The sequence below is a fragment of the Biomphalaria glabrata genome, chromosome 4 (genome assembly GCF_947242115.1).
Source record: "Biomphalaria glabrata chromosome 4, xgBioGlab47.1, whole genome shotgun sequence".
Classification (NCBI taxonomy): domain Eukaryota; kingdom Metazoa; phylum Mollusca; class Gastropoda; family Planorbidae; genus Biomphalaria; species Biomphalaria glabrata.
In genome coordinates, this window is record NC_074714.1 from 42,267,051 (window position 1) to 42,286,113 (window position 19,063).

The 19,063-nt window shown below is 35.3% G+C and overlaps 1 protein-coding gene across 1 annotated transcript; it reads right to left on the reverse strand.

Annotated features, from left to right (window-relative positions):
• Positions 1-2,920: 2,920 nt before the first annotated feature.
• Positions 2,921-14,816, reverse strand: LOC106071734 (uncharacterized). The gene is made up of 5 exons (XM_013231893.2): positions 14,480-14,816; positions 13,651-13,810; positions 7,623-7,768; positions 7,311-7,449; positions 2,921-3,491 (listed from the first exon to the last, which is right to left on the reverse strand). The coding sequence occupies exons 1-5, from the start codon at positions 14,520-14,522 to the stop codon at positions 3,092-3,094; spliced, it is 888 nt and encodes a 295-aa protein (XP_013087347.2). The 5' UTR covers positions 14,523-14,816; the 3' UTR covers positions 2,921-3,091.
• Between the last annotated feature and the right edge of the window lie 4,247 nt (positions 14,817-19,063).

Here is a 19,063-nt window from a genome sequence, read left to right on the forward strand (position 1 = left end):
AAAGGTGAACGACCTGAATTCAAACTCGAAGCTCCTAAGCCTCCTCCAGCTAATACACTAACCACTGTGACAGAGAAGTGCTTATGAAAATAGAAGCTTTCATCTATTGATAGTTTCAAACTTTTCTATCTACACAGTATAAAGGGGACTAATTCCCCTAATATCACCTTATCAGTGAAGTACAATTTATTTCCTTTTTTCGAGATACCAAACAAAATAATTAACCGTCAATATTTAATTGACTAATTGTTTTTTGTTGTTTTTTTTTTTGTATTGATTCTTGTTTTGTCAGGTAAAAGAAATAAATGAGATCGGGTATGGGAGAAATAACGCGTAAAAAAGTTTTACCAAGCAGACAGACAGACAGCCAGAGTGAGTTGATATAAGCTTTGTAAAAAAAATCATATATTCCTTACTCTTTGAGACGGTAACAGCGCTGCCCTTTGGCTAGGAAGGTAAAACAGATAGTTGTGTGTTGTGTACTTCTCTTTGCGTGTTTTTCTATTGAATGTTATCTTTTATTGAAAATAGCACCAGTCTATCGCAATCATAACACAGTTACAATTATGATCAATAAAGCACTAAAGGAGGGGCGCTACCGATGGAAAGAACATATTTTAAACCTGCTATTTAGTTTGATTCTCATTGCAAATGATACTCCTACCCCCTCTCAATCTCTTTATTCCAATCTCATCTTAGTGTGAATTAACAACCTTTCCAACTCTTTGATGTTGATGATTTAGTGGACATTTTCTTTTGAAACTTCGTCTCCGCCCCTTTAAACGCGGCAGCATATTCGTCTCAATATATTGATATTTGTTGTATTTAACCCGCTAGGCGTGAGTTTTTTTTTTGTTTGCCCAAAAAGCGGAAGCCTTGTAATTGTACTTTAAGATATGCAAATAAGCAACACAAGAATACCAATACCTTGTAAAAGTACACTGAAACATAGTAAACAACTAAGGCACCGACACATATATACAATGTTAAAAACAGTTCCTTCCAGATTTTGCGATCTATAGGGCAGATGATGTAAAAGTCATCTGTTTGGTGGCCCACAGTTAACGAGTGTGGCATGTGACAAGCACAACGACCAAAAGCCTTTACGTTTCCACAACTAATGTCAGGTAGCCATTAGAGCTGGGTGGGCTCAGAGGCGCTCTTAACATCCTGAAATTCAAAATACAAGTATTCAAAGAGATTCCAACCCATGACCTCCAGTTCGAAAGTCAAATGCTTTACCACTCAGCCACCTAGCCTCTGTATGTTTAGCCTCTATACGTTGTTGTGGTATACTATATAAAGCTTGTCTTCGAGTCCGAATATTAAAGGAGAGTGCAGCTTTTCACAAGGTCCTAGCTGAGAACTACATATTTTGTCACATCCGGCGCTGACATAGTTGCTATCAGCTGGTGGTCTTTTAAATTTTCTTTTCACTCTCTACGCGTGTCCTCTGCAGTAGATTCCATTTTGGTCACTTTGATCTATTATAAAGGCTGCATCATATATGTTTGAGCCCATTTAGTGATATATTAAGAATAAGATACAGGCAAACAACTAGAGCTTTGTTAAGGTTTAATGCTTTCGCATTTGTAATTTAAAATTTCAGCGAATTAAATTTCTATAGGAGATTGTCATAAATTTGATTCTACAGTGAAAAAAATATACTACGGTTTTAAAAGATGATAAGCTTATTAATACTTTCGTATTCTGTACGCCGGATACACCAATTAAGCTTGCTATTAATAGATGGACCTCCATTTTATTAAAATCTCCCATATAAGCGTGCATGTGTTCAGGTCCGGATTCGGACTTGATAAGGCTCTAATCTGTTTGAGATATGAAGCCCTGTGAAATCAACATTAGGCTTTCCTTTTTCTTCAAAATTATAGAAAACATAACAGGAAGCATTTTTGGGGGGAGGGCCCCCAAACAAGTAGGGTCCTAGGCTATGGCTTATGTTGTTTCTAGGGGTAAATCCGGTAATGTTTGTGTGGAATAACACAGACATACGCAAAAGTTCAAACTAAGATTATAGTTCTTGTCCTGGTGGCTCATCAGAGTTTTAGCTCCAGTGGTCATCATGACCCATTCTGTTGGTATTCTTTATGAAGGGTACTAAATGTAGACTCTTTTCGTGCATTTTAAGAAATTAACACAAATAGCAAGACTGCAGACGTGAAACTTTTAGATTATTTACTTAGCGATACGTAGCCAGGTAATTACATTGTTTCAACAGCAAAGTAAAGCCAAACAAAATTTACAGCTTGTCATTCGTCTATATAAAATACAATGTGATTTTTTATTAAGTTTCTGTGTTCACGTGACTATCCAACCATTTAGGGCTTATGCAGAAAACAAGTCTAATCTGAAAAATGTATTTTTTACTCTCTCGAGGCTATAACAGAAGATCGGTACGTTTTGCTGGTAAGCCAGCCTTCCCCACTCTGAAATCCTCTACTTATAGTCTAAAACTAAATGGAAATATTTTTACAGAAATTATTTTTATTATCCAGGGACATAATTGAGGTCGTCAATGTATATTTTGAGTTATTCCCCCTACTTTAACCAGGTAAACATTCTGCGGAACTTACTTAAGATTCTTAGGCGTAATAAGGGACATATTTTATAGTAAATAAGTCCTACAATATGGACTCGACTTAATGCTCATCTAATCTGTGCATGCTGGCTGGAAGTCTTCAAACCTAACACATGCGTGTCCAAGTCCAAATGCGGTTTGTTGTTTTTAAAAGCTCAAGAAGAACGTAAACAGATATGTTTTTTTTTTAATGTATCAAAGGATAAAAATGTTTGTTTACAAGTGTTGTACCTGGTATTTCGAATACAATTAAATTTTTTTTGTTTTGTTGGTTTCGGAGGTTACTTCAGAAGTAAAAATTATTGCATTTAAGCGCCAAACCTCCAATAAGATTTCAGGAATATCGAGAAGGCAGCAGCCAGGCTTTGAACTCGGAATCATTGTGACCACAGTTCAAAGCGCATTCCACTATCAAACCTATAATACTATATATCATTAAATTAGAAATGAAAGTTCTAGAAACACATGTATACATTTTTATTAAATCAAACATTACAGTAACAAGGTGCCAACTAACACTGATGAATAGAGTACATACATAAACAAAACATGATCTGACGTGCACATTTGCTTTGCGCCATTTTCAAAATGCTGTAGTTTTTTTTTAACCTGTTTACCAGGAACAGTTTTATTGGAATTTCCCGAAAGTGTAGGCTGAATTATTTCCGACTTTCTTGTGGTCGTAGGTGGTTGCGTGGATCTATTGGTTGTGGGTATAGTAGATTTATTGTTCGAACTTAAAACTTTTTGTGTTTCTGAGGCTGCTGTGGTGTTGTCAGTACACGAGTTTGGTATGAAAGAAAGTAGGAAATGGGCGTGGACTTCTCCGAGGCCACTCCCACACGATGTTGACAGAGCCTCTTTCTGACAGGCTGCAAGAGCATTAAAGAAACTGAAAAAGAAACAAACAAAAAAGTTCTAATTGAAGAAATTACTTCGCATCATGGAACCGAGTTCATTGCACTTGGCGGTGTTAAAAGAAAGATGATTAGTCTGTTACTAGCCTCGATACCTTCCTCTAATCCACATCGTTTCAATTTATTTTATATATCTATCAGTCTGTTACATAAAAATCTCATAGCATAAATTAGAAGAGTCAATGAAAACCTTATTTCACTACATATTATGGCTTGCAAAGGTTAGGTGCCATCTAATTCACATAATTGAATGTAATGTATATGTATGTCCTGGATAGAAATCAAAACCGTTTGGCCAATCTTGATAATAATTGGCATAAATGTTCCTTAGATCATTTCGAAGATCGTAGATCGTAGTGTATGTTTTATGTCCCTCCCACAACCCGAGGACCCTAAAAAACAATAACTCAATTTATCTCTATTAAAGAACGAAACTTTTTAACAAACAGGGTTAACCCGTTTTCCCAGTATTGTAGGCTATATCTGATATCAATAAGTCGGCTAACCTGGTAAACCCATTTTTCACACTCTACTTTCAAAAAAAAGTGAATTGAATGTTCACCATGTTTGACATAGATCTAAATCCGATCCGCTAGAATCGCTAGATCAGTAATACCCAAATTAAGACCCGCAGGCAGCGAGTCATATCCGCATTGTTTATTAATAAAATACACATCTTTTAAAACAATACATAAATATAAAGGAGATTATATTATGAAAGAAAGTATGTTGTATTTCTTTCTGTAACATTTATACATTGTTTTTGTCAATAGTCAAAGTAATTTTACACAAATATATTTGTATTATTTATTTGCTTGTCTTCTGATGTGTCAACTAGTAACAATGATAAGAAAACGTTTATCACTATTTTAAAATGTCACCTAGCATAAAGCAGCTGTTGCATTAAGTTTATTTTTAGATTTCTGCAAGCGCCTGTAGAGCAAGGTCATTGTTAATTGTCACCAAGTTCTTGAAACAAGCATGCTTACTTAGAACAGAAGAGTACAAGTTAATTCCATGACCATAAAATGAAATTCAGCGGGGGGAAAGGTGTTTGATTGGTTTTGAAAATGCAGAACGGATAGACGGGAGAAAATATGTCAAGAATGAAATATTATGGTCGTTGAGAGCTTGAACGAAGACAGTAAACTTGTTTGATTAAATTGTATTGTAGAGTGTGTATATTTTATTAGAAGTGAATCCTAGTTCCAGAACTAAAACTTTGTATTTATTGTTGAAGTATCTTTATTGTAGTATATTCGTTGTTTGAATTAATAGTTTACATTTGAGTCTCCGCCATAATGATATTGTTTGAGTGTTCAGTAATTGTTTAAAAGAAGAAATCTAAAGTAAATAGTAACATCGGAAACGCATTGTCTGATCAACACAATCTCCACGTAACATCAAGACATATTCACATCTAGCACTCAAATAGAAATGATCGTTACAAAAATATAAGATTGTACATTGTTATATCTCTTTACTAGATTTCTTTACTCAAATTCAAAGGGATATAAAATATGCAGTGATTCGTTCATTTATTAGTGGCATGCTGCACTGCTTCTTAAATATCAATGGAGTCGTGCCAAAGGCCCGTGAGACGATTGACATCAGAATGATTTCTTCCAGATGTCAGGACTAACAGATAGAGCAAAATCCTCTGTCCAAAGGGCCCCATTTAATAGATGATCATTTAATCGCATCCGATATTATGATAATACAAACTCTCTGTGTAATCTTTTCTTTTATTAAGATCAATTTCATTGCTGTTATAAAGAACCGATCTAAGTTTAGTGCACCCTATTTAATATTGGTTCTAAATAAAAGAGGAGATCACTAAGAGAGGAGTTTAAATAGACTAAAGTATGGCCCTTTGCTGAAAGTATGATACCAGCAGATCTTTAAGCAGTTCCTACTATTTGAGCTTTAGTTTCCGTTCTCTTCATAGGTTCAAAAAGATTAATAAACAAGGTAACAAAACTCAATATCGGGCCCCGAAGTGGTCCACCCAGGCAGGCTTCAATATTTTTAGAAAGAACATCCGAATGAAATTATATCAAAGACAAATAAGAGATAAGAATGGAGAAAGAAGGTTAACAGATCTTGTGTAGTGCCCCAAAGGTCCCGCAGATCAAAGATAGGTGAAAGTGAATGTAAAGTTAGATGTGAACCTAGCCTAACTAGTTCCCCTTTCAGACCTTGTGGTCTATAGGGCAGATGATGTAAAGTTCATGTTTTTGTGGCCTACGGTTAACGAGGGTGTCATGTAGCCAGCACAACGACCAACCGCCGTTACTTTTCCCCAACTAACGTCAGGTACCCATTAGAGCTGAGTGGACTCAGGGGTAAAAAAGATTCCAAAGTTGAAAATTCCAGTCATCACCAGGATTCGAACCCGGGACCCCCTGTTCGGAGGCAAGCGCTTTACTGCTGAGCCACCGCGCCTTCCCTGGCCTAACTGATGTGTTATAATTGATCTAATTGTTTTGAAAAAGCTCAATCTCTTATTCGAATCATCAAAAAAAAAATAATAATAATCCCGCAATAGAAAAAAAAGATCAGAAAAATAATGTTTACAAGATTACTATTTTTTCTACATGAGGTCTAACCTATAATGCATACTAATTAGCTTTTTCTCTTTAAAAAACTGCTTGCATAACTGATTTTAAAAATTAGATTTTTCGCTTTCAGAAAAAAAAAGTAGCCGTTGCATCAGAACTTTGAATGGTCTAAAATATTGTGATGTCGGAGTTTTACTATCTTCTCTAGTTTACGAGATCTAAACTGGACAGACGGACAGACATTTCGCACAAAACAAATAGCGTCTTTTCCCCTTTCGGGGGCCGCTAAAAAATGAATGAAAACTGGGAAAGGGGGGGATAGTTTTTCAAAAACAACTCTAAATTTTAATTTTTAGAAACTTGACTGTATGTATCTCTTTGGGAAAACAGAATATTACCTAACTTGCCTCACAGTGAAAACACTGGTTTGACCGTTATAAGTTTTTAAAAAATAATCAGCAAATGTTTCTTTGTATTCGATACTGATTTGAATTAATGAACAAAAGTACATGAACATTTTGACATCATCTTGTGTAGACTTGAATTTCCAGTGGTGATGAAGAGCAGAACTAGATTGTGAAGCAGAAATAGATTTAGAAGCAGAACTAGATTGTGAAACAGAACTACATTATGAAGCAGAACTAGATTTAGAAGCAGAACTAGATTGTGAAGCAGAACTAGATTGTGAAGCAGAACTAGATTTAGAAGCAGAACTAGATTTAGAAGCAGAACTAGATTTAGAAGCAGAACTAGATTGTGAAGCAGAACTAGATTTAGAAGCAGAACTAGATTTAGAAGCAGAACTAGATTGTGAAGCAGAACTAGATTTAGAAGCAGAACTAGATTTAGAAGCAGAACTAGATTTAGAAGCAGAACTAGATTGTGAAGCAGAACTAGATTGTGAAGCAGAACTAGATTGTGAAGCAGAACTAGATTTAGAAGCAGAACTAGATTTAGAAGCAGAACTAGATTTAGAAGCAGAACTAGATTTAGAAGCAGAACTAGATTTAGAAGCAGAACTAGATTTAGAAGCAGAACTAGATTTAGAAGCAGAACTAGATTTAGAAGCAGAACTAGATTTAGAAGCAGAACTAGATTTAGAAGCAGAACTAGATTGTGAAGCAGAACTAAATTGTGAAGCAGAACTAGACTGCGCTAAGCTCAAAGACGTCTATCAATAATGAAGTATTACAATAGATAAAAAGAAAAGAACTAAAAATAAAAAAAAAATACCTGCACTGTATCAGAAACGTCAACGTTACATTTCGGATGGATTTAGACATTTCTAATTTGACCTTGTCGTAAGCCTGGTTCTTGCATTGAGAGTCTTGCCCCATCACTGTGTTCATACATTCGCCGGCTTTCTCAATATCTGGAAGAAATAGATGCAATTTAGCTGTAACACTGTAACTTTCATTATAAATATTATATACTAGGTGATTAGGACATTCTTTCTGAAAATATTAAAATCTGCGGACCACTTTGGGGGCCGATTTTGAGTTTGTGTTTACACACAAACTGTTTTTGTAACATTGTTTTACTTACCATCTTGTTTCTGACACAATAATGGAACAGCAGCCTTAACTCTGGCAGGACTGACCAGTCTGTCTAATAGAGTAGTTTGTGTGGCATTCTGGCAGTGGGCAGTAACATCTTCGACACACTGGACGAACTGACTGATCAAGCCTTCCCTGCAAGTGCAATACGTTGCCCATAACACCAAGTGATTTAAATTTCTATTACATTATTCAATCTTGACTTCATTAAATTCTTTACCATGCAATGTCAATCCATTACGTTGTGTGAGACATAACAGATCGATGTGAATAAGAAGCACACGTTGGTTAAAAATATTTTCTTAAAGGAAATTGAACAATTAAAGAGCACCTACATCAATCATAGTACATAGACTATACAGAAATAAATAAAGATAAGTAAGTTTGTATTAAGTAAATAAAGAATAAATATCAACAGGTTTGACTCTATAGATGTACTAGCCCCCTCTGTCAGTATGACTGGATTCTTTTACACGTTTGTCTCCCCTTTCCCATTCTTGGATCAAGATGAAACTTTACACAACTATCCAATGTCGATTACAACACTTGAATGAATAAGAAAAATTAACCAATTAGTAATTAATTAGTGGTAATTAATTATTTGTTTTTTAGCGGCCCCAGTAAGGGGAAAAAGCCGCTATTAGGTTTGTGCAAAATGTCCGTCTGTCCGTCTGTCCGTTTGTCCGTCTGTCCGTCTGTCCGTCTGTCACACTCAGATCTCGAAAACTAGAAGAGATATGAAAAATATTATTTCATCATTAAATGCGGCTTGAAAAGTTTAGGTGCAACGGCTACTTTTGGTTTTCTAAAAGCAAACCGTTTAATTTATAAAATTAATTATGCAAGCGATTTTTTCATAAAAATACACCAATTCTAAAACAATTACGTAAATGTAAGGGAGGCAATGTTACAATATGCTAACAAAGATGGATAATTTTTGTGTATTTTCAGTATCACTAAGTCAAATATATTTTTAAAATGTACAGAAAATGTTTACAACAAATATAAATAATAGTTAAAGATGTTTTTTCTGGTCAACTAGCTGCTAAAATTAAAAGAAAACATTTCTGTTTGTTTATAAAGGCTAATAATGCATTTTTTATGTAAATATCACGCACATTTTTTTAAATGGACTTTTTATGAAGCGATTTTCGTGCAGTTGCTACATGGCATGGTGCTAAACCAATTCCTTAAACTTTTTAAAAAAATCAGATTTTATTTATTTTTTGTTTAGTGCTCCCATCCGAATAAAAGAAGATTATTTTTGTGCGTTTTGTCTGTTGGTCGGTCTGTCCGTCACGATTAGATTAAAAAAAACTAGAACTCTAAAAGTTATTAAAAATCTGATTTACCCTTTAATGTTCCTCCCGTAACATCTCAATAGTTTTAAGTATCTAAAAATTGATTGTTCCGGATTTTTTTGTGCAAAACTAATCAACCCCAACAAATGTTTGTTTGCTCTTCTAATTTATATTACATTCAATTTCCATGCTTAAACGTTGCAAAAACACATTATCAATAATATGTTGTTCCGTTTTTTATGTAAATAGCATATTAATGCTAAATCAAAATCTCTATACTGACTTATATTTCATTAAGTGTAAACATGTTCCGGATATTGTTTTATAAAACATGAATTATGCCTAATGATTGTTTGAAATCGCATAATTTACTAAAATTACACTTATATTATTTGACTTATATTATTTCATCTTTAAACAAATTTTAAAAATATCGACAATAGGTTGTTCAGGGCTTTAAAAAAAAGTAATTTACTAGAATTGATTACTGAAAATTACTTTTTAGACATTTAATTTTCTTGCTAAGACATAACATAGAAGTTTTGTAATCGATAAAGAAAGTTCCGGATTTTGTTTCTTACAAATCGTCGCCAGAAATTTCCGAATTTATTTAAAAATCTACTAACGCCAAATAATTGTTTGAACTCCCTCTTCTAATTAATAAACAAAAAATCTTCTCATTTACGAAATAATGTTTTTACGGATTTTTATGAAAAATATTTTAACTCACTACTCTCTTACAGTACATTTAACTTTCAACCTAAAACATTAAAAAATAATTATCGTTAATATTATGTTCCGATTTTTAAGGAAAACAGAATTCAAACACCAAAGTAAGGTATGAAAATCTCTCCACATGGCTGTAGTATATTTAATTTTTATACGAGACCATCCAAAAAATTTAATTAACGGTATTACATTTATCTGAAATTCTCTTTTTCTTTTACTATTTATACAAACATCCGGAACAATCTATTATATAAACTTTTCAATTGTGTTCATACCTAAAAATTATTGCGTTGTTTTAAAACGTAAAATAAAGGTTAATCAATTTTTAATAACTTTTAGTTGTTGTTTTTTTATATCAAGATGACGGACAGACCGACTGACAGACAAAACGCAAAAACAATGTGGCTTTGATCCATTTTAAATAAATTCTATTAGAACTCAGTGCACCAATGTCTATGAACCCTTGTTAAATATATTGTGTAAATAAAGACATTTTTATATGGTACCGGTACTAGCCTATTGTGAGGTAATGGAATTTTTTTTCTTTGACGTCATATGAATGGACTCTTTAAATGTAATGTTAAAAGAACACACTCGATGCACCAATGTCTATTAACCCTCGAAAAATTGCTCGTATTAATGAAAACATATTTTAGTCAAACTAAGCCGCGTGACGTATTGTTTTTTTTTCCTTTGACGTCATATGGAATGAATTCTTTAAATGAAATGCTAAAAGAACGCACTCGGTGCACCAGTGTCTATGAACACTCGATAAATGGCTCGTATTGATGAAGGTGATTTTTATTCTAGCTAGGCCGTGTGACGTAGTGTTTTTTTTTTCCTTTGACGTCATATGGAATGAATTCTTTAAATGAAATGTTAAAAGAACGCACTCGGTGCACCAATGTCTATGAACACTCGATAAATGGATCGTATTGATGAAGGTGATTTTTAGTCTAGCTAGGCCGTGTGACGTAGTGTTTTTTTTTCCTTTGACGTCATATGGAATGAATTCTTCAAAAGAAAAAAAGGAATGATATCTTGATTTAGATCTAATCTAGATTTTTAAAACTAGATCTAGATTTTTATTACAGTATAGCTAGATCTGGATTTATATTCTAATTAAAATTATTTTAGAGTCTAGATCTAGAATTTCTAGATCTAGTTTAGACTAAAATAGACTAGATTAAGATGTAGAATTTCAATTTCTAAACTTAAAGTGTAAAAAAAAAGTGTAGATTTTCATTTCCAAACGTTTTGATCAATATTGTAATGAATCTTTGAAACATTATTACTTTTGACCATCAAAATTAAATCACCTCTTGAATATTATTTGCGAATATGCAGATCCGACAGGGATCCGACTTCGACGGGAGCCGTCTCTGAGTTTGTAACTCTCTTTGTAATCTTGTTTTATATAAATATTGCTGTAACTCTAGGTTAGGCACTCAACGAATAGGCATGCAACTCAACACAGTTTAACAGGAAATAATAGTTGTGTTTATTCACTAGGGTAAACACATCACGTGATGATTTATCCTTCAGCTTCCTCAGTACTACTAAGTATACCAGTCCTTTGCTACTTAACCCGAATGTGGACCAACGACAGCCTTCCCCGCCTCGCTCCAGGTCCTTACTACAACCTTCAGGCAGCATAAAAGTTGGCCTCTTAGTTTCCCAAACATTCACACTCTCCACAATCCCTGATGCACTGTTATTCTCTCCGTTCTAGTCTCTTCTTGATTACGTTCCCTAGTGCGCTAGTGCGCACCTCAAGCACTGGTGCAAGACAGGGTTACAACACTACCTCCACATTAGTCTTTTCGTCCCGAAAAGAAACATGTTCACGGTTGGCCAGTGCAGGTGGAGGTCGGTCAGTGGGAGTCACAGATTGCATTGATCGTGCTCCCCACAAAGCAATCCACACTGCTCTCTGCAGGTGCCGCTTTCTCCTTCTGCTCCAATTAATCTGCCTTTGGTTAAGGGGAAGTCGTTTTCGTTGTCTAGCCTTTCTCTTAGTTACCACCGACGGCATACTCATGGCAAGAAGCGATGCTGTGGATGTCATAGCGTAGGTCATCAAGACCATTTCTCTTACACGTTGCTCCAGCAGGCTTTCTCGATGTGCCGTGGGCCCCCTGGAGGCCAGGTTGTCAAACACGGAATAATATTCAAGCGTGTCTGAAAGACATATCTGTGGGGCACGTTTACAACGTCCTATGTGTCCATCTGCTGTACCACCATCAGCGCTTCTCTTGCTGATACTGGTATCAGGACAAATACTTAGTTGGCAGGTCTTCCGGTGCTCGTATTTTCCCTTTGAGGAGGTCCCGTCATCACAGTTATTGTTCAACGTCTGAGTGTAGGCAGGAATCACGATAGCATGATCAGATCTGTGCTCAGTGCTTTCACAACAAATGCTAGGATTCTTGTCATAGGAGCCAAGCTTGCACGGCTCGCTATTACAGTCATAGACAGCGCCACCATCAACGGCGTCTCCGTTGAGTAACGGATTGTTTATACCTGTCGACAGCCATCTGATCGTCGGTCTTGCTCATCACGGTATCAAACGTTTCATCAGTCTTGTTCAGCGTGGTACTGATACCTATCTGTTTAATCATGGTACAGATCTCCTCGTTGACCTCTTTTAGCTGTACCTGGAACGAGTTCATCTGATCTGTCACGGTATTCATGAGCTCTCTGATATCTGGTTGTACTTCGAACAGATACGAGTCCGGATCTTCATCTTCGTCCAGCAAGGCTTGTCGAAGGCGTTCTCTCATCTTTTCTTTGGCAAAATCGATCTTCAACTCTCTGTCTCGGAGCTCTTCCTTCAACTGTTTGTAGCTCAGTTCGTCTAACTTCTTCAGCGTTGTCATTCTTTCCTTTCGTTGAGCTGCCCAAATCCCACTTCTGACACCAATTGCTGTAACTCTAGGTTAGGCACTCAACGAATAGGCATGCAACTCAACACAGTTTAACAGGAAATAATAGTTGTGTTTATTCACTAGGGTAAACACGTCACATGATGATTCATCCTTCAGCTTCCTCAGTACTACTAAGTATACCAGTCCTTTGCTACTTAACCCGAATGTGGACCAACGACAGCCTTCCCCGCTTCGCTCCAGGTCCTTACTACAACCTTCAGGCAGCACAAAAGTTGGCCTCTTAGTTTCCCAAACATTCACACTCTCCACAATCCCTGATGCACTGTTATTCTCTCCGTTCTAGTCTCTTCTTGTTTACGTTCACTAGTGCGCTAGTGCGCACCTCAAGCACTGGTGCAATGCAGGGTTACAACAATATATATTAAAGAAAAAAAACTAGCAGTATTTAAATATATATTTTAAATGTGCAGTTCTTTCCTTTATTTAAGCTTTCTATTGTTAAAAAGTATTTTATATATTTTGCATGTTTGATATTTTGAAATTTGAAAAGGGTCATTTGGAACCCTAATTATTACTCAGACATAACAAGCAATAAGTTTATCAGTTATATATATATATATATATATATCAATGTAATTAAAATGTCTAAATAATCTTGTTTCTATGAAACTGTATTGTTTAGAAACAATATTTTCTAAAACTATTCAATGTTTATCTCTTTCATTAGAGAACTTTAGAAAAGTAATAAAGTTCTCTCCCTTCCTTTCGATACCTAGTGATCCATCCATTGGGTAAGTGAGGTAACTATCACCTTTTATAGTCTTACGGTTAACGAGGGTGTTAGAAAGCCAGCACAATGACGAACAGCCATAGCTTTCTCTAACAGTGGCAAGAATCGGTGAACTTTGAGAGCTCAAATTACGAATAAAATCAACGTGACCTGTCTGGTGTTTGACTCGACCCCCTCCACACCACCCCCAGGGCTACTTCCACATCTTGACTTTCGTTTTTTACTATTAGGGCCTACTGAAACTTAAGTTTTTAAATGTAAAGCTATTTATTATTTTTTCACTAGATATAAACAAATTAATTTACTGACTCTACACAGTATCTCTTTATTTGCTTGTAGTCTAGTGTCATAGTTCCAGACTGGGCCACTGGGCCAGACTCCAGTTGTACAGCTTGAGCCATTTCGGTGAAGCAGTTCTGTGTTTCTTTCACAAGATCATCTGGGCAGAGATCAGTCTTAGCTCTGACATCTACGAGTAGGAAAATAGAAATAACAGCAGTTGTTTAATTTCAAGAATGAAATATCTATCTGATAGCATCATTTAGCTCTATAAACTGTCAGAAAGAAATGAGCTTTCTTAGCGTCGATCAAGAGAAAAATTAGAAGGTCCTACAATTTATTTTGCAAAAAAATAATAGATCAAAAGTTATAAATCGTTCAACGTTAGTCTGGCATAAAGAAAAAAAGAAACAAGATGACTTTGATACTACCGTCAAACCCAGTTTATATGTCAATCATATTAAACCTAGTACGTTGGAGTAAAAAAACAACAACACATGTATATTCATCAGTGTTTCCAAAACTTTTTCCTTTATTTAGATAGTTTAATTCACGTGGTGGCCTACTAGTTAATTATTTCAGTAGTTCGTGGAGCGTCACGGAACACTGGGGTTGAACAGAACACAGTTTGGGAACCACTGCTCTGTTTCCATGTGATCGCTATGAAGAAGTTATGCAGAAAACAAACAATAAATCTATAAGCAAAGCAGGCGAAGCATTATTAACACCCTCTAGTAAGAAATACTCATCAAGAGATTAACGACAACATATCACTTGTGGAGGCTAATCTAGTTAGTGGCTGTCACAATGTTTAATGGGAACATACCTAAGCGTGGGTTTATTCGTTTGAAAATCTTACCTCTAAGACCGTTCAAGGCCAAAACTGCGATCAAAATCCACATGTTTTGAGCACCTGGTCAAATTCCACTGACCTTGATATTTTGAGCTAGATCTTGTTAAGACAACCAAGGACAACCAACTTAAAACACAATTGGTAAGAAGTGACAATATTTGTCCACATGTTAACCTAATGACATTAGCTTAATGATCCAGTCATCAACTTCGCTGACCGTCTGTAACAATTATTTGTAAGTCATTTTACCAAAGTGTCCACTTTATGGAGAAAAAAAAAACAAACTCAAAAAGAGTACATCACAACTTCCTGTACAGTATTGAGAGACACTGGTCTGATCCCTTTCCGATGGCAGGTTGTTCGTGCACTGAGACATTGTTTAATTTGTTGGCCCAAAGATCAGATGAAAGCTTTGGTCAAAGCAGCAAACAGTGGACTTTTTTTTTAAAGCGCGATTGTTTGCTGTATTCATCCGCTGGTCCTGTAATAGTGATTTTAACAGAAGTGACAAAAAAATGGGGGCATCGTCACCAGCTTAGTTATTGTTAGTTATAAGTTCAACAGGGGAAAAAAAAGCATGGACATTAATGTTATAATGTTAAAAATATCTGAATCGCAGTCGACTTTCGTCAAAGCTTATCAGGTGTCTTTTTCTTGTTAAACATACCATCATCCAACCATTTTTTATTAAACAAACACACACACATAAACAAATTAATAGCTAAGTCTCTAACGTTAAATAATTTCTATTGAACTTAGCTTTTCTGAGCGAATAATGTCAAGGTCACTTCTGATTACCTGGGATTCAATCGATTGATCTTATTGCTTTGTATCACGCAAAGTAAGTGTTTAATCTTGTTCCTGTTAACTTTCAGTTTTTTCATCGCTTCAGCCCTTTATATATATATATATATATATATATATATATATATATATATATATATATATATATATATATAAAGCCCTATATGTTTATATAGGGCTTTCGTGGTCTATGTAACTATAATCGTATAATCGAGGGAGTTTTTGTTGTTTTTATAGATAAAGTGGTATATATTTTAAATAGAGATTAAACCAAGAGAGTCTTCATTTAACTAATTACCTTTATGGAATCACGAGATATTCCTATGATAAACCCTAGATATAAGTGTGTGTGTGTTCACCTGACATGAAAAGAACGATGACATTGTCTTTTAAACAATTTGTTGAAAGTCGTAGAATTTAATCCGTTTTTTTCTGCTGCCACTTTGTTTTTTTTTTAAATCTCTAATTTGTACCTCTCACTTAGAAATATCATGCGGTTGCTGAGTGGTTAAGCGCTTGGCTTCCGAACCTTAGAAGTTTTATGGAGCTAGTTCTAACTTAAAACAGTAGACTTCATTTCTATCTTTGTTTCTATTACAATATTTGATAGTTCAGAGCGAAAAAGTTTTACAGGCTAAAACCTCAAATATCAAGGTGTAATAATAAATGGAAAGTTATCACTGAGCCCCCGAAATAATTGAAATAAAAAAAAAACAGGCGTTTGGTGGAGGAGTGGTTAAGCGCTTGTTTTTCGGGATTTTCGGGCCTCACTGAGTCCAACCAATTCTAATGGGTACCTGACTTTAGTTGGAGAACATAACGGCAATTGGTCTTTGTGCTGGCCACATAGCACCCTGCTCGTTAACCGTTGGCTAAGAACTTTATTTTTTTTTATTTTAGAAATCTAATAAAACATTAGGGTTTATCAAAATTAATTTTTACAATATTTTAAAATAATTTACAAATAGAAAAAAAAACAACTAATGAAATGCTCAGAAAGACACAAAGATATAGGCACATTTTTATACGCTATAACAAATCCGTACAAGAGCTCCTTCTTCCCTAGTGCCATTAGAGCATGGAATGTGCTGGCTAAATCAGCCAGGAAAACCAACAACTTGGTAGAATTTAAGTCATTGATTAACATGCATAACTAGATTGACACTTGAATTGCATTGGTCGTAATTATCACATTTTTTTTTGAAGTTACGTCTGTAATTTATAGGATAAGAAGATAAAAGTGACTTATCTGGAGGGACGGAGTTTATCCCAACATTATCTAAATTAATAAACACTTGTGTGTGTGTGTGTGTGTGTGTTAGTGTTTTTTTTTTTTAAAGAAAGATGAAGAGCGAGTTAAGGCAGGAAGTGACCTATAATAGGGGAAGGGTTAATGGGGGCAGAGGTGAGGGGCCAGAGATCCGTTTGTTTACAGTTGTGCAAATTTTGTCATGGGGTCCCCAGGGCTTTGTGAACTCATCCAGACCCAGAACAATACACATGTTGTTTTACACTGGACATTGCACGGCCTGTTCCCGCCTAGAAAAAAAAAACGCCTGGTTCGTTTGCTCAAGGGGAATTCCCAATTCACAAGTCGCCTCCCCATCTCGTTGTGGTACTCCGAGCAGCATTATTTCAAGCATTTTGTGTGCCGAAATGCACTGTTTGGGTTAGGAGTAGTATAAAACCTGAGCATGTTCTAAGTTTAAGGAGAGAGGGACAGGGGCTGGGAAATAGAGGACTCCCATTTCTGTAAGAAGAAAAGTAAAATGTAAAATAGAGGTAAATTTAGGTAACATTAGTCATGGAGTGACATTCATTAACATTTTGGCAAGCCTATGAGTACTCTCCTCTAAAATAGTAACTTTAAAAATTAATTGTAATCCATTACTTAAGTCCTTCAAAATCCAGAGCTATACAAGCCAAAATATAATAATTGGTTGCATTAGAGAATGGAATGGGTTGCCTGAATTAGACAGGAAAACAAACGACTTTGGTAGAGTAAATAATTTAATATCCTCGTCTCCTGATATCAATTATTTCTTCATTCTGATTCATTGTGTCATTGCTTACATTATCACAACGCTGGATGCCAGTATAAGAAAACGAATACTCTTTTATTACTGTCTATATAGATAAAAAAAAGATAAAGACAGTAGATTTTTGAAAATTATTTATATGGACTACGTACACATACTTGGAAACCGCCTGAAACGTTTTAGTTTGTATATTTTATTATGTAAATGTAAATCAGTGTCTTAACCCATGCTGTCAATAGTGTGTAAAGATTGACAGCACACAAAAACGGTTGTCCGTATTACTAGGTCACATTGCATGTGCGTGGGAAAATAAAAGAAGTCCCTTCTAGATAACCTTGATTTGCATAAACATGATGTAGAGGCAAGGTGGAATTATAAGAAGCTGAAAGAACGTGCTATAAGGGAAATAATCCAGACAGATCGATAGGCGATTTTATATGAAGAACGTGGAGATAGTTATCAGTCCTGGGTGGATAGTCAATGGAGTGTTCACAGTCGCGGGTCATTAGTCATTGTTCTAAGTCAGCAATTCTCAACCTTTTCAGCTCGGCGACCCCCTAATACGATTCTCCACTAGACGGCGACCATCAACCATAAAATTTGTTTCGGCCTTAGGCCTAAGTAGGCCCTCAATTATATTTTGCTAACGTTATACAATCATAATCAAATATAAAACTTATGATGTATTTTAGCTTTGTATTATTGTATAAAAAATGTGTGCTTAAATAACTAACAAAAACTACTGTTATGTTCATGGGATGTTTTGTAATGAATACATCATGAGATATTTTGTAATGAATACATCATGAGATATTTTGTAATGAATACATCATGAGATATTTTGTAATGAATACATCATGAGATATTTTGTGATGAATACATCATGAGATATTTTGTAATGAATACATCATGAGATATTTTGTAATGAATACATTCTCTTCAATAGCATGGACCAGAAAACGATTACGTATTAATAGTTTCAAAACTAGCTCAAATCTTCACTACTGAAATGTTTGATTTCGCAATAGAGTTAAGCAAAGAGTTGGAAAAAAAGGTTCCCAATGGAATTAAGCAAAGAATTATAAAATGGAAGTAACTACCAATGGAAAAATATGTCTACTTTCAAGCAATGATGTTACACTCACTATAGGTGCCCTCGAGTTCGCATTCTTAAATATGTCTCTTCCTATTTTTATTTAATGTAATTGACACTTCACAATCGTTTAATGAGTTATTTACATAATTTCAATCTGAGTAATATCCCTCTAATTCCCGCATCTGGTTTCAATTGTCTACCAACTCTGGTACAAATATGTTTGTTACAACAGGTAAGAATTTACTAAAAAAATAAATAAATAAATTACAATGTAAAATTAACGAAAAAACAAAATTTCCGATGGTCTTAGGTGCCCCGGCAAATGGTCATTGGAACCCCAAAGGGGCCGCGATCCACAGGTTGAGAACCACTGTTCTAAGTAGATTGTTTAACGTGCTTATTCAATATTACATAATTATCGTTCGACCAGTAGCGTAGCTAGGGTTAAAAAAAAAAAGATTTGCCATGAACTGGGGTCCAGGAGGTTTGACCCCTTTGGGGGCCCTTTCAATTTGACATTCAGCATCATGATATGAGATAATGGAATGGAGTAATATTTATTATAAACAAAATTCGAACACTGATTTGGGGGCCCCCCTCAAGTGGGCGCCCGGGGTGATTTTCAAACTCTCCACCTCCCCCACCCACCCA

Excerpts from the sequence above, each read along its gene's own strand:
- LOC106071734 (XM_013231893.2), bottom strand. The coding sequence starts at position 14,522 with ATGTGGATTTTGATCGCAGTTTTGGCCTTGAACGGTCTTAGAG. Across the intron at positions 7,769-13,650 it reads ATAAAGAGATACTGTGTAGA|GGAAGGCTTGATCAGTCAGT; the intron begins GTCAGTAAATTA and ends TTGCACTTGCAG. Across the intron at positions 3,492-7,310 it reads ACGTTTCTGATACAGTGCAG|TTTCTTTAATGCTCTTGCAG; the intron begins GTATTTTTTTTT and ends TTTCTTTTTCAG.